The 16,056-nt window shown below is 37.7% G+C and overlaps 3 protein-coding genes across 3 annotated transcripts in view; 2 read left to right on the top strand and 1 right to left on the bottom strand.

Moving 5' to 3' along the window:
• Window positions 1–1,213, top strand: part of LOC108254540 (cyclin-dependent kinase 7-like) — a 2,411-nt gene extending 1,198 nt beyond the window's left edge. The window contains exon 4 of the mRNA XM_026833344.1: window positions 1,158–1,213. Coding sequence (XP_026689145.1) covers window positions 1,158–1,213 — 56 coding nt within the window. The remainder of the gene's footprint in view (window positions 1–1,157) is intronic.
• On the bottom strand, window positions 776–9,801 carry LOC103524245 (GMP synthase [glutamine-hydrolyzing]). The gene is made up of 10 exons (XM_026833343.1): window positions 9,320–9,801; window positions 8,958–9,052; window positions 8,300–8,417; window positions 8,028–8,131; window positions 4,913–5,212; window positions 3,715–3,875; window positions 3,333–3,355; window positions 2,977–3,268; window positions 1,911–2,093; window positions 776–1,401 (listed from the first exon to the last, which is right to left on the bottom strand). The coding sequence occupies exons 1-10, from the start codon at window positions 9,511–9,513 to the stop codon at window positions 1,300–1,302; spliced, it is 1,572 nt and encodes a 523-aa protein (XP_026689144.1). The 5' UTR covers window positions 9,514–9,801; the 3' UTR covers window positions 776–1,299.
• A 2,337-nt stretch (window positions 9,802–12,138) lies between these two features.
• LOC103524226 (gastrula zinc finger protein XlCGF52.1-like) lies at window positions 12,139–14,637 on the top strand. The gene is made up of 4 exons (XM_008489235.2): window positions 12,139–12,239; window positions 12,737–12,937; window positions 13,228–13,398; window positions 13,732–14,637. Exons 2-4 carry the CDS (start codon window positions 12,740–12,742, stop codon window positions 14,446–14,448), a joined length of 1,086 nt encoding a protein of 361 aa, XP_008487457.1. The 5' UTR covers window positions 12,139–12,239; window positions 12,737–12,739; the 3' UTR covers window positions 14,449–14,637.
• Window positions 14,638–16,056: the final 1,419 nt, after the last annotated feature.

Below are 16,056 nucleotides of genomic sequence, written 5' to 3'. Positions count from 1 at the left end.
TCGAAGAAATGAAAACTGAAAACTAAAATCGAAAGAAAACATTAAACGTAGGAAAAGTTTTGCTGGCCTCAAACCTTGGCTTTGGGTACAATACGAGCGATGACAGCCAGGTCTGTCCAGTCAGGTTCCTTCTCGCAGGAAATGCCCACCACGTAGTTGTAACTACGGCAGTCTCCCTGTGAACATATTGACCGAAGCATGAACGTTGCTTGAACGATAGTGTGAATACTCAATCTTTTGATCGGACCGTTACCGGACCGTGACTGAACCTTGACTGGCACTATAGTGTGAATCAGGCTTTAAGCTTGATTCACACTATAGTGCCAGTCAAGGTCCAGTCACGGTCCAGTAACGGTCCGATCAAATGATTGTTGAAGGCAAGTAAATGCGAGTGTACACACTAGACGTTCTAGTCAAGGTACGGTAACGGTCAGCTCACAGTCAAAATTTGGAACATTCTCGCGACGAATCTTTTTGATCGGACCGAAACTGGACCGTGACCGGAGCGAGACTGGCACTGTAGTGTGAATAGGCAGCGATCAAGCAACGATCAACATTCCGTCGTTCAGACCAACTAGAAATGAAAGAAAAAGGACCGAAGCATGACCGAAGCATGAACGTTGCTTGAACGATAGTGTGAATACTCAATCTTTTGATCGGAACGTTACCGGACCGTGACTTTTTTTTTTTTTTTTTGCTTCACAAAATGGCATACCTATTTTTTTTAAAGGTTTCAGGTTTGTGCTTTTACTTCAGGGGAGAGACAGAGCAATACCCAATTTCAAATCTCCCTTACACAAAATTCTGACTTCGAAGACTTGAGACTATATTCAGAGTTCTATTGGTGAGCCATTATAGCGTCGGGAAGACAACAAAACAGAGAAATATGTTGATCCAATGAGTAGGGAGAAAGATGATTTCAAGTACTTTCTGTATTGATGTTTCATTAGTGAAATAAACAAAATTGTGTGAATAGCATTCTCAATTGCAATATCTTAAAATGACAAATCAACTCTTAAAGACGACTTTTCTTAGTATCTGAATGATATTGACGCAATTCCATTAAAAAAAAAACTTCAACCCGGAAAGAAGTGGTTGGGTGGAAGAGCTCTTTTAGGAGAATCCTGGCACTTCATTTCTGTACAAACGTTCTTCAGAAAGCGTTAAAGAAACTTCATTTGTTCTTGATATCGCCAATTTCATTTCTTCATAAACAAACTCTCGACTTCCGTGCGTTTCAAATACAACTCGACTCCCTTACCGACCTACTGGGTACCTCATGTTGATCCTCACACACTCCTATTCCCACTCTGTAGTGCCGGGCGGTTTGGATGTCAGATCGTACAGAACTCTGGATATCCCCGACAGGGCTTGCAGCTCTGTGAACATCTTCTGTACTACCTGTGGAGAATTAAAGCAAATGGAAACTGAATGAATTGAATTGAAAAACCAATAAATGGAATCTTATAAAATAAATGAAGAAATTTTGATGATTTATTCAAAACTTTACACGCTAGCCCAGTTAGCTTGGTTGGTAGTATGTCTGCTTTGTAAGCGCTAGACCGCGGGTTCGATTCCTGCCCGGAGCGGATTTTATCCTGAACGTATAAGGTTCTCGAAACGGCTGGCTTTCTCCTATTCCGTTGTCCTTTTCTCTTTGATTTCGGGACGATAAGATTTTAGCAGTTACAGTTCCTTCGATCCAACCTCTTCAAAAACGAAAAAAAAAACAGGTAAAATGTCTCGTAAAATTCTTAGGACAAAAGCGGTTCAGGAGGTACAAAGAAAGGAAAAATAGTGAACTTCTAAAAAAACGTATAAATTTAAAAAAAAAAAAGTTGAAAAATAATTATAATTATGTATACAACATTGCTATTTATTTGTAAATAAAGGAGAAGACTGTGACTTACATCTACAGGGATGTGCTTGCCAGGCAGCGCAGGTACCCCAGTCATAAAGTCGTTGGTCACGAAAGGTCTTAGCACGAGTGACCTCTGACACGAGGGAGTGCGAGATGTGGGCTCCCGGTCGAAGTGGATAGGAATTAGAACAACGGGCATCTGAGCAATTCTATTGTGGTAGTCAAACATGATCTGAAAATCAAATACCAAACAGTTACTTAGGTATAAATGTTTAGATATTTTTGATCTTTTTAATAATTAGATAATTACACAAAGGCACATAAATTGCAAGTAGGTCAGTAAACTCTAGAGCTAACTCGGAGAAAAAGCCCTCTATGGAACCTTCAAAGGTCCAATGAGCCAGCCTAGTTAGCTTGGTTGGTAGCGCGTTTGCTTTGTAAGCGCTAGGCCGCGGGTTCGATCCCGCCAGGGGCGGATTTTATCCTAAACGGATAATGCTCGTTCTCGGAGTGGCTGGGCTTCTTCTATCCTGTCTTCATCTTTTCGATTTCGGGGCGATCAGACCTTAGCAGTTTCAGTTCCCTCTATCAATCCTTTTTTTTTTTTTTAAAGTACAACGGACCCCAAAATGTAATGAACAAATTATCTAGGCCCCAAGTCAAACCTTGCGGAAATTTCGGGGTGATGCGGAGATATACTAAAAATTCAGCGATAAGGCGCTTGCTTACTAACCAGACATTTTGATTCCCAGAGGCGAATATTTTTTTAATACCTACTTGTTTTCAAACGAAAAAAAAGAAGAAAAAATTAGGTCATTCTACCACGTGTATCCCAAAATTTTTGCACGATGTTGTTGCTAGACTTTAGTGCAGGGCAGGAATTTAGGTGGCTTGCTTACTAACTATACATTTTGATTCCCAGAGGCGAATATTTTTTTAATACCTACTCGTTTTCAAACGTCACGTCAGAAAAAAATAAAAAAAAATGTCAGGAACTTGGCCGTTAGGTCATTCTCCCACGTGTATCCCAATATTTTTGCACGATGTTGTTGCTAGACTTTAGTGCAGGGCAGGAATTTAGGTGACAATTTTTGAAGGATTTTTTCAATACTCACCTGATTAGCCACATGATCTGCTTGACGTAGTACGCTCAACACGCTGGACGTTAGATAGGTAGGCGTTATATCTGACACCTGGTGACTCACTACGCCGCCATGGATGTAGCATACCCGGTTCACATTGTGACACACTTTGGGTACAATACGAGCGATGACAGCCAGGTCTGTCCAGTCAGGTTCCTTCTCGCAGGAAATGCCCACCACGTAGTTGTAACTACGACAGTCTCCCTGTGAACATATTAAGATTAATAAGCGGGTCGGTTTATGTTTACTTCTCGGATTAAGCAATCTAATGGTACACAAAGCGGGTCGGTTCAAGTTTATTTCTCGAATTAAGCAATCGGATGGTATACAAAGCGGGTCGGTTTAAGTTTACCTCTCGAATTAAGCAATCTGATTTTTAAAAATTAAAATGCCAATCATATTGCTTAGAGTGCATAGACCGAGATTAAAACGGGAATTTTGATTATTCAAGAAAAATCCCTTTTTGAAACGAAATAGCTGGCAACACTGAAACCGGTAGGGGAAAGTTCACTGATCGCTTACCAATGTTGCCAGTGAGAGCATAACTTTTTCGCACCTCCCGATAAATCAGCAATAGGCCACTCGTCACTTTCTATAAATTTCTTTCTTCTCTCTTCGATTTCGGGACGATAAGACCATAGCAGTTACAGTTCCCTCTGTCAAACCTCTTAAAAAAAAAAAGAAAAAAAAATATTATTTTCTTGCACTCACCTCGTCCCGAACTTTGACGAACACGTCTCCGATGATCTTTCGTTTCTCCTCGGGATTGGACACCAGATGAAGCATCTTGGTGAGGCGAGTCCTGCCTGGATCCTTGGCATCTACTGGCACCGTGGTGGTACCATTGGAAAATATGTGCCTAGCGTTGATCACTGGAAATCACAATGGAGGAGAACAGGTTCCGTTATTATTATTCATATATTGTTGTTTTATTTTATTTATTTACGGGACTAACCCTTTGTACAAAAATGACAATAGAAAAAAATACACTAAAACTAAACAAACACAAACAACAATCAAATTTTTTTTTTTTTTTTTTTTTTTTTTTAAGCCTAATGACAGGATTCTCACTTAGTGAGCTCTTCCACCCAACTGGACACATAAAAGCTGACATGACACGCCTTGAGCAGTACAGCTATTGGCTTCGAGTAATCACTGGCGTCCACTAACATTCTAGTCCAGTGGAACAAATTAATGTACTTCTGTACAGCAGCTACAAATCCTATTAAAAGTGGCCAACTAACTGGTCGTCAATGGACTTGTTTGTAACAACAAAAGTGAATTTCTGAATTTAACCCTTTCTGATCATTTGAGGATATTAACAAGATTGAGAATCGGCCCCACCAGACTAACACATAGTTATGTGTTTACTAGATCCCCTCAATTTACTTGTCTTTGTGGTGAACCCCTCATTCTTGCTTACATTCTGATTTGCCCCCTTGATACCCCCATACGATCCTCACCATCCCACCCTCCGTCCCTATAGATGAAAAACCTGGTGTCGATACCTAAGATCCCTCAACATTATAGATAAGATATAAGCTGAATGACATGTTTTAACACATAGTCAAAACGCCTGACGGAACAAAGAGGATATTTGCACATACCTTTAACATTAAGATCTAGTTTGTTAAGCATGGTACACACGAGTGATTATATTAATACCCCTCAATTTACTTGTTTTTGTGGTGAACCCCTCATTCTTGCTTACATTCTGATTTGCCCCCTTGATACCCCCATACGATCCTCACCACCCCACCCTCCGTCCCTATAGGATGAAAAATCTGGTTTCGATTCCCTCATGTTATACCTAACATCCCTCAACATCATAGATAAGATATAAGCTGAATGACATGTTTTAACACATAGTCAAAACGCCTGACGGAACAAAAAGGATATTTGCACATACCTTTAACATTAAGACCTAGTTTGTTAAGCATGGTACACACGAGCGAGCTCTCGTTGTGTCTCATAAAGCCGTTGTCTATGTGGACAGCATAGATCTGCTCCTGAGGTAAGGCCCGGTGCAGCAGGGCAGCACACACGGTAGAGTCTACACCTCCGCTCAGGAATGCCTGGAAAATTAAATCAGAATGTGAAAGATAAATTGTAAAGTTAATAAATTTGAGAAAGGAAAAAAATGAAGACCGCAAACAAACGAGGAAAAAAAAGCGGATGCCGCCAACAAAATCCACGAATTTCGTGAACAAGCCGCGGATACCGCGGATTCCGGGAACAAATCAGTCATACTGCGAAACAAACTGCGGATACAGAAAACAAATTACGAATACCGCAGATACAGAGAACAAACCGCGGATACCACGAACAATCCGCGGATACCGCGAACAATCCGCGGATACCGCGAACAAACCGCGGATACCGCGAACAACCCGCGGATACCACGAGCAACACGCAAATAAACCACGGATACCGCGAACAAACCGCGGATACCGCGGATATCACGAACGACCCGCGAATAAAGCACGGATACCGCGTACAACCCACGGATACCGCGAACAAACCGCGGATACCGCGAACAAACCGCGGATACCGCGAACACCACGAAAAACCGCGGATGCCGCGAACAAACCCCGGATACCTTGCACTAACTGTGAATAACTTAACGCCTATATATATAAAAAAGAGATCAATATAATTATGAATCTTTTTCTCCTTGCTTCCTAAAAAAATGCAATAAATTACCCCATGGAAAGTAGGTATCATCTTCCTAATACTTTATTATATATATATAAAAAAGAGATCAATATAATTATGAATCTTTTTCTCCTTGCTTCCTAAAAAAATGCAATAAATTACCCCATGGAAAGTATCATCTTCCTAATACTTTATTGCCATTATTATCAAATTTTAGGTACCTAATTCTGTACTTTCTTCTTATGAACCTACTCAACTACTCATTTATTGGTTTAGGTCATTTGAAAAATTTCCTAAAGACTAGGTTTGTTTGATGGTAGAAAATTCATACATATTGGCAAGCAGTTACCTAATTGTTTACATGATTCCATAATTATTCTGACTTCATGTACTTACTTAAAATACAAAACCTAAAAAATTTTACAAATAACTTACAATCATCCACATAACAATACTTCAATAACAAAAAGAAAAAGGTAAACAAACAAAAAACTATCTTACTCTGTGTGAGATAAATGTGAATATGCAAATAAACTAATAGTATAAATATCTAAAAATAGACCATCCACATAACAATACTTCAATAACAAAAAGAAAAAGGTAAACAAACAAAAAACTATCTTACTCTGTGTGAGATAAATGTGAATATGAATATGCAAATAAACTAATAGTATAAATATCTAAAAATAGAAAAGATGAAATGGCAAAATATAATAAATCAAAATGTAAAAACATGAATGAGTAGAGTACTTACCTACTTGGAATCATGCACATTAGGTATGTTTTGATGCAATTTTTTCACCAGTTTTAATTTTTCACTTTTTTCCCTCTATTTGATATTCCTTCTCACTAAAATATGTAGGTATCTTGTAGAGATACTGTTGTGGGCACATTAAAATTTCATTTTCTATTTAACCTTGGAATCATGCACATTAGGTATGTTTTGATGCAATTTTTTCACCAGTTTTAATTTTTCACTTTTTTCCCTCTATTTGATATTCCTTTCCACTAAAATATGTAGGTATCTTGTAGAGATACTGTTGTGGGCACATTAAAATTTCATTTTCTATTTAATGGAAAATAAATTACCATGTACTTATGTATTGCCTAATATTAATCACATTGTCATCATTTGTTTTCCATGTAGAGGTAAGAGAAGAAGAAAGAAAAAATAATAAGTGATCAAAAATGAATTTTTGAACCTAGCAGTTGTTGAATCTACAATTCCATAGGCAGGTACTGTTGTCCCTCAGAAAGGAAAGTGTTTGAAGTAATTTATACAGGGTGCATTGGGTTAAGTGAACACCCCCCTTTAACTTGAGCCCCACATGAGTCAGTTTTGGAGTTCAATCTATTTAAGGTAATTTATACAGGGTGCATTGGGTTAAGTGAACACCCCCCTTTAACTTGAGCCCCACATGAGTCAGTTTTGGAGTTCAATCTATTTATGTTGCAAACTTTCTGACCTTGTTGGGGAATGTCTTTTACATACAAGGCAAGTGATTACTATGCCATGGGAGTTGACAATATTAGTAGCAGCCACTTCTCAAGAGGTAAAAGGATTTGTTCAGAAAACCCATTACCTGAGTGCACAAAAGTACATTCAGTTTTGGCTCATTGCTCCCTATCCCAGGCCCATACATAGGGTTTTATTGATGGGGGGGGGGCTAAGAGTCCATAAAAAACCCATTACTTAAGTGCACAAAAGTACATTCAGTTTTGGCTCATTGCTCCCTATCCCAGGCCCATACACAGGGTTTTATTGATGGGGGGGGGGGCTAAGAGTCCATAAGTCCATAACAGTGATGTATCAGCCTCCCCCTGAGTGAAGGAACAAAAATTAAATCCAAAGAGGGGGGGGGTGCAGGCCCCCTTTCCTTCTACCTTCTAATTATGACCCTGCCTGCCCAGTCCACACTGATTCAAGTCAAATGATGTCTACATGGCAAATCCATTAATCCATCAATTTTTTCACCACAGAATCCTGATTAGCACTTGGACTTTCTAATGTTACTGTTTTCAAAGTGAGAAAATGCTACTCACAGGCTCACACAGCAATGTCATATGACATGTTTTCTTTTCACGATTTTCAGATGGCAATGGTACAATGCTAGGCAATGTTCCATTTCCCCTATTTTCTACCAATATCACCTTTAAATTTATGAAAGGAAAATAGGTGTCAAGTCTGTCATGGATTCACATGACGGATTTTTCACGTCAGAAAAATCTACCACAGAATGGGCTTTGTCCACTACACATTAGTTATGCATTGGCCTCAATCTCCAGACTTTTTTTATGAATCCTTTCTATTGTCCAGTGGTGTGTACTGTTCCTGTAATAAACTATGAATAATATAAATGGGTGGGTACCTGCTATAAAATTGGCGGACATGGCTACGGGACGAAATGACTCTGCTACCTTCTCTATGGAGTCCCCATGTGTGAGAAGTACAGGCTGTGCAGGCTGAAGACCTCTGAAATAGAAATAGAACATGATAAAAATTTCAACCTATGCCTTGTAAGAGCTAGGTCGTGGGTTCAATTCTCACCCCGGCTTCCTCGTATTCTGGTTTCCTTCTCTCTTAGATTTCGGTACGCAGGCAATATACTATTGATCCAGGAATTGGTCAGTTTCTACTCACTTGAACAAAATGCACTTGGGATCCACTTCAATATCTAACTGACCATCTTCTCTGCCATCCTTCCTGATGACTGTACCACCGAACTCCTTATTCATCATCTGCATTCCGTAACAGATACCTGTTCAAGATAAAACAGAACATTATTATTAGCTACTCCTGACAAGTCTGGCTGGGGTGCTTTAAACGAGGAGGATACCAGCATGAGATTTATCTTGCTAAATAAATAGCAAAGGTTGAGTGCGAAGAGCATCCACTCGTAAATTTTTGGAGCCAAAACCAATTGTCAGTTCAAAAGAAAGCACCCTAGAACTGATTGAGAGGCTGACAAAAAAAAAAAAAAACGCCGAACCCGTCTGAACACGGAAAAGCCAAAGAAGAAGACTCATGACATCCTGTTATTTTGAATACATTCTCCATGAAAGTTAGAATCAAATGAAAAGAGAGAGATTATAGTTAAGCTTTTTTAAATGCTTGTCACAAATGTCGCTATCCTACATACACAATTACACATCGATTAATTTTATGACTTGACTTGGACTCGAACCTCTAGAAGCGAAGTCCACCGCGCCAACCATAACTATGTATTACAATAAGGTTTTAGTCAAATAAAAATATTGAACTTGAATTTTCTACTCCATCTATGGATCCTATGACTTACCCAATACAGGAACGCCTATTTTGAAGATATCTGCATCGTATCGGGGAGCATCCTCTGCATAGACTGAGCTGGGCCCACCGGATATTATAATCCCCCTGAAATTGAAAACAAAATTTGTTGATATGGAGCATCAAAAAATTACAAAATCTTTCTAGTGAAAAAAAAAAAAAACAAAAAAAAAAACAAGGATATACCTACGTGGCTCTTTATTTTTTTAGTAGGTATTTAACATTTATTTTGAAAACATTTTACAGCCGAATTTTTAGCTTCAATAGTATCAATCATATCAGGTCTAGCCTTATGTATATCAAGAGAGTCCTAGTATCACAGAAGTAGTAAGATTGTACTGTCTACAGACTCACCTATATCCACACTCCTTCAGAGTGAAGGCGGGAGTGTCCAGGGGCAAAATGTCACTCTCCACATTGAGCTCCCGCACCTTCCTATCAATCACTTTCCCGTACTGGGCCCCGGCGTCCAAAATGGCCACGCACTCGGACCGCGCAGCCCCATTCGTCGACACATGATGGTTCATGGCCTCTGAGCTGTGCATCATTTGCTTGCAATACTCTGCCCACGTGCAACACTGGAATACAAATTCAAGGAGTTCTGTTCATGATGGCCGTAAAAATATAAAGCCGTGTCCACAACATGGTCAAGCGATGTCGATCGGTATCGCCTTGGATACAGACCACACTATAAATTCTTTTCATTACACCAGAATCCTTTAATCTTATCTAAGTACTTTATATGCGTTCCAGGCACTGTTGACTGTTGATCGACATTTATGCTTTTCTAGTTGTCAGTTGTCATTTCTTTTGTATTCCCCTCGGATATCTTCTACACCATCTTCTCTCATATCAAAGAATATTGAATATTGTGCAAGTTTGTATAATAAGTACAACAACAAGAACAAGAATTTGCACTCATCCCGCACACATTTCATATCATGACGTTATGATGTACACCTAATACCTACTATGATAAGAATCTGTAGCGTGGTAGCTAGAATTTGGCCTTCGCGAACTTTGAAACGTGAGGTTTTCTCCGAGCTTTGAAATACGCGCACAAGTCACGTAGGTCCCTACCTACGAACCTACGTAAGTCAGTAGCTATGTTAACTCAACAAAATTCCAAGTTTTTTTAAAACCAATTTATTGAGTCCATTTATTTTTATTCGCTTCTAGCAATCAAACCTAGGGAAAAAGTTAAGAAAAATAAGTAAATAAATTTTGATAAAATAAAACCCACATATCTCACAAAGTACTTACAATCTTGCAAAGGCTGACAATATGACACAAGGAAGGTAGCTACCTGTGTATGAACTAAGAACGTTACCTAAAGAGTTTTATGAACTGACAACAAGAAATAAGGCTTGTAAAACCCATTCCAAACTTGGTACCTACTGTGTGCTCCTCTCCTATCTATTTTTTTACATTGTATAATCACTTACATAACTATTGTGATGTAACAAGGGTGTAATCAATAGGTAGCAACGAAAAAAGGTTATCATGTTACACGTTCAAAGCTCTAGAAATGTTAAAAGTATACACATAGATATATATAAAAATATGCGTTCCAGGCACTGTTGACTGTTGATCGACATTTATGCTTTTCTAGTTGTCAGTTGTCATTTCTTTTGTATTCCCCTCGGATACCTTCTACACCATCTTCTCTCATATCAAAGAATATTGAATATTGTGCAAGCTTGTATAATAAGTACAACAACAAGAACAAGAATTTGCACTCATGCCGCACACATTTCATATCATGACGTTATGATGTACACTTGAACACCTAATACCTACTATGATAAGAATTATTATTGGGAAAAAAGGAAGTAGGTAGGTACTATAAGATCTGTAGCTCAGACTACATAGGAAGATTGATTATTGATGTGTTTCCTGTGTCTTTATAGGGTATCCTGTTCAAAAAAGGTGTCTGGGTGTCATTTGATCAAAGTACAGCAAATGCTCCAAACAGCAGACACCCTTGTTGGTCCCAGAGATTTTGTATGAAAGGCCTTTTTTTTTCTTTCACAGAGTTAACTTAACCAAGTTTATCTGTGACATTCTGACATTAGCATGTTAAATTTAATAATTTGTTCTGGACAGAATACCTATTGACCTTTTTTTTTTAATGAATAACCAAGTAAATAATAAGTAAATAGGTAGGTAGTAATTAGAACAAAATAGTGCTGATATGTACTAATTTTTGCAAAATTTAATCAGAATGCTGAGGAGGAAAAAAATAATGACTCAACACTGCATTTGCCTATCTAATATTTGACACCTACTATCAATATTCTACATGTTTAATTTTATTTGCTAAATCATCATTACATATCTACATATTCCTCTTCTTAGCCTAGTAATCACTATACACCATAAGAAAAAAAAAAAAAAACAATTGTCCTGCTAAGTAAGCTAGTTGAATAAATTTGATATCTCACATTTGTTTACATAAAAAATTAAAACAATAATAATTTTTTGTTGTTACTAAGCAGTAAGTATGTAAGTCAGTAAAGAGAATGATTATTGAGTGGGTACCTATGCTAAATCAAAACCTACATAAATGATTTCTAGATCTATAGAGTAAATAGCAAAATAAGTAACCATGTTTTTTAAAAAAAATCAACTAGGAATCTATATTTATTTGAGGTACTGATCTGTCTTGGTAGCTCAAGGGTTAGGCATAATACGAGTAGGCATTTGTCTAATAAATGATCAGGAAATAGCAAATTTAAATCAAGTTAGGGCATGAAATTGTATGCTCAATCATTACAGAATTATACCTCATTCAGCAGTAGACATAAGTGTACAATGTACATTATTGTTTTTAAAACCTACCTACTACCTACTCTATAATTTTCCCCTCAAATTTATTTTATGGAAGAAGAAAAGTAAGAACAAATTATTATTTATTGGACTGGATTCGAGAAGACTATGGGGGCCACTCTACACAGACACACATGCCACTATTCTTTGTGATTCAATACTTTAATAGTTCATAATCAATAAATCTGATAATGGATGTACCTACTTAATTCATTGGAGAATTCGAAATGAATTTGATTGTATTCAATCAGGTATGCTTATGTGAGACTAATAGAAAAATGTCTTGTTTTACACAAGAGATAGGTGGCTGATTAGTAGGTAGCTGATTATTTAGTGATAGGTAATACTTATAGGGTAATTTTATTTCTTTCTTCTGTATTTCAGAGAGAGGCAGTATGGAGTGGAGTGTTTTGACAACTTGAAGTCTGACCAGCTGGAAAATAAAGTAAACATACACTTAACTTTTTTGTACTATGTATATTGATGTGGGAGGGGGAAGTCATCTTCTATCTTACATAAAGAAAAAAAAATATTCTATTCATTTAGATTTTAGGTACTATTCAGGACACTAACACTTTTCCTGATAAATAGCCAGTAGCCAGTCTAGTTATAGGATAGCCAGCCTAGTTAGAAAGGTAGCACCTGCCTTGTAAGTGCTAGGTCGTGGATTCGATTCCCACTTGAAGCAAACTTTATCCTGAACAATCAAAATTCGTTGTTCGTTCTGAGAATAGCTGGTTTCCCCTATTCCATACTCTTGGTCGGAAAGATAAGATCTCTGCTGGTACAGTTCCTTATATCAAAGTTAAGAAAGAAAAAATGCGATTGTTCTACCAGCTCAGGCAAACTTAGACTGTTTAGCAGTAGTTAGCAGTATTTCAGTATTTTAGGTTTCCTCTTCAAATTTATGAAAGTTTAATCAATTTCGTTATGCTTTTCCAGAACATGGGCATATTCGTGGACATCAAAAGCAATCCAATGGGTTCTCCATCTTCCAGTGAGTCTGATATAGACTTGGCTATTCGTCGCTCTGTAGATGAAGAACTGGCTTTGTCTGATGATGATTCTAATGATGAACCAATGGTTGTGTCCGAGACTCGAACCAAGGACAGGAGGAGCCTCACCCCCGATGTGTTACCAGTGGTGAGTTGAATTTTTACTTTCTATCTCCTTCTTGTTTTCAGTGATCTCCGTAGTCCTTAGCACAGTGACCATCACATTTTATACAAGGGGTAATGATACATCACATCACATTAACATATGTAGCACTTGGGATAAATTTTTCGTGATCTTTTAGGGCTTAATGCTTTTTTTTCTCTCATAAAAACTGTGCTACAAAACAAAACTGATTTTCAAGTACTTGGGTATTAAAAAAATTCTAGAGCAATAACTATAGTTACATATGCCCATGTAAAATTTGGTTTTTATTGCAGAGAGATGAAGATGATGAAGAGGAAGTGGTTCCTGTGTCTCAGAGGACAAAACCCAACAGTGCTGGATCTGAGAGTGAGGATGAAGATAGCGATGATGATCTCAGACTTAATCGTATTATCAATGAGCACAACATGTCAAACGGATTGATCAATGGTGTCACCGTACCTCTAGTGAGTATTCCAATTAGGTACTTTATTTCTTTATTATAAGAAAGTGCCTATTGGAATTTAATCGTATAAAATAAACACACACAGACGAGGACAATTGAGTAGCGACCATTAGCGGCAGTGTAAGTCAGTAACGTGAAAAGATTTTTATTGAAATCCATGATAGTTGCGAAATTAGAAAAAAAGTTCAATCTGAGAAACAAATTACTAGAAAATTGAAACTTTTGTCGACGAAACCAACTAAGAACTTATCTATTAGTCATTCTAAGTAACTTTTCATTTTAAAGTAATCCTAGTACGCGGATTGATTCGTAGAAATGCATGATCTAATTTCAGGATGATGAAATCAAACCTAGACCTCGTTCCACATATTCCAGTGATTCAGATGATAGTTGTTCATCACGTGATGAAGACAGCAAGTCTCCGTTTTCTTGTCAATATTGTGAGAAAAACTTCCGCTCTAATGCTGATCTCAAGCGCCATGTCAGATGTCATACGGGCGAACGTCCCTACACGTGTGAACATTGCTCCAAATCTTTCAGTCAAAGTGCACATCTGCAGCGTCATCTACTGACCCACCCTGACAAGCTATCTGTACACAAGTGTCCTGTCTGTGACAAGTCCTATCCTCTCAAGATGCAACTCATTGGGCACATGGCTATACACAGTAAGAAAGATCCAGTCACCAAAGTCAAGCCCAAGTTCCAATGTGACTACTGCCAGAAAACGTTTGACATTCATCACAAATACAAGAACCACATGTTGGCACATATGAATGGGACTTTGCATTGCTGTGACGTGTGCGGACGTAGCTTCAAAATGAAATCCTATCTGATAGTACACAAACGTACACACACCCAGACGAAGGTGTACACGGGCGATAGACCATTTGTTTGTACTGTATGTGGGAAAGCATTCCTCAGTAGTAGTAATCTGGAGTTACACTCGACCATTCACAAGTATGAGAAAACCACGTTTCCTTGTGAAGTCTGTGGCAAGGAGTTCTCCAGGAAATCAAATTATGTAGCTCATGCCAAGTCACACTTTAAGTAAGAGAGCTTTCGTAATCTTGAGCTCGCTCCTTTGTGATAGCTTAATTGAACAACAATAGTTTATGCTTGACTATATTGGGTAATCTCATATATTTTTTTCGTCCCAAGAGCGAACAGAAGGGAAGACAGGATAGGAAAAAGCCAGCCTTTCCGAGAAAGAACCTTCTCTGTTTAGGATAAAGTCTGCCCCGGGCGGGAATTGAACCCGCGACCTAGCGCTTACAAGACAGACGCGCTACCCTCCAAGCTAACTAGGCTCGCCCTTTTGTGTTCGATATGTTTAATTCTACTCTTGAGATTTCATTTCAAGAGAGTACTATTATATTAATACCTTGAGCTCGCTCCTTTGTGATAGCTTAATTGAACAACAATAGTTTATGCTTGACTATATTGGGTAATCTCATATATTTTTTTCGTCCGAAGAGCGAACAGAAAGGAAGACAGGATAGGAAAAAGCCAGCCTTTCCGAGAAAGAACCTTCTCTGTTTAAGATAAAGTCCGCCCCGGGCGGGAATTGAACCCGCGACCTAGCGCTTACAAGACAGACGAGCTACCCTCCAAGCTAACTAGGCTGGCCCTTTTGTGTTCGATATGTTTAATTCTACTCTTGAGATTTCATTTCAAGAGAGTACTATTATATTAATATAATCATTATGTAGTCAGTGTGTGTATTTATTTTTACATTTAATTAGGGGTAACCAAATTTTTATGGCATTCTCTTTCATCTTGAGCTGAAAACAGCATGCTGTAAATGACTTCTAGTTAGCAATTTTTCGGATAGAAATCCAACTATATTATTTATTTGTTTATTTATTTTTCATATTTTCCTTTTCTTTCTTTAACTTACTATTGGTTTGGATCATGTCAAAATCCTCTCTATAATAACGATATGTATTTAATGTTTGAATTTAATAAGGATATTTTTTTATACATTGTATGATGTATAATAATATGATGTGTAGATTAAATTAATTATTGTAAAGTTTAGTTTACACTGTCGCAAACATAGTGAGACATATGCTATCTGGCTCAAACATTAGCCAAGTGTGCTATTGTCCTCGTTCGCTTGTTATGTGATGGTGTAAACAAATCCTTTGTTTCTAGTAGGAGTTGTTGACTTTATGAAATTGTAGCTAATTTGACTAATGAACTTTTTTCATTCCTGTTATTATTAGCTAATACCTACATATTACAGAGGCAGTTCAATCTCTTGTAGATATGGTTTTTGTTATGGTGTGAAATCTGCAAAGTAATTTTCAAGGGTTCTCCAGTTACTATATCTCTCTATCCCAAGTATAAGTAAGGATATTTTTTTATACATTGTATGATGTATAATAATATGATGTGTAGATTAAATTAATTATTGTAAAGTTTAGTTTACACTGTCGAAAACATAGTGAGACATATGCTATCTGGCTCAAACATTAGCCAAGTGTGCTACTGTGCTCGTTCGCTTGTTACTTGTTATGTGATGGTGTAAACAAATTCTAGTTTAATTGCGTATGTTGTAGTCTCCCATGGGAACTCTTTGCCTTGCTGAAAAATATTCCTTGTGTCAAATTTTACTCTTGATTTAACAAGGACATATTTTGTATATACTACCCAAGTG

Source organism: Diaphorina citri, unplaced genomic scaffold (genome assembly GCF_000475195.1).
Source record: "Diaphorina citri unplaced genomic scaffold, Diaci psyllid genome assembly version 1.1 scaffold89, whole genome shotgun sequence".
Taxonomy (NCBI): Eukaryota; Metazoa; Arthropoda; class Insecta; order Hemiptera; family Psyllidae; genus Diaphorina; species Diaphorina citri.
Note: the sequence above shows the minus strand (reverse complement) of the source record. Positions and strands in the feature narration are given on the sequence as shown.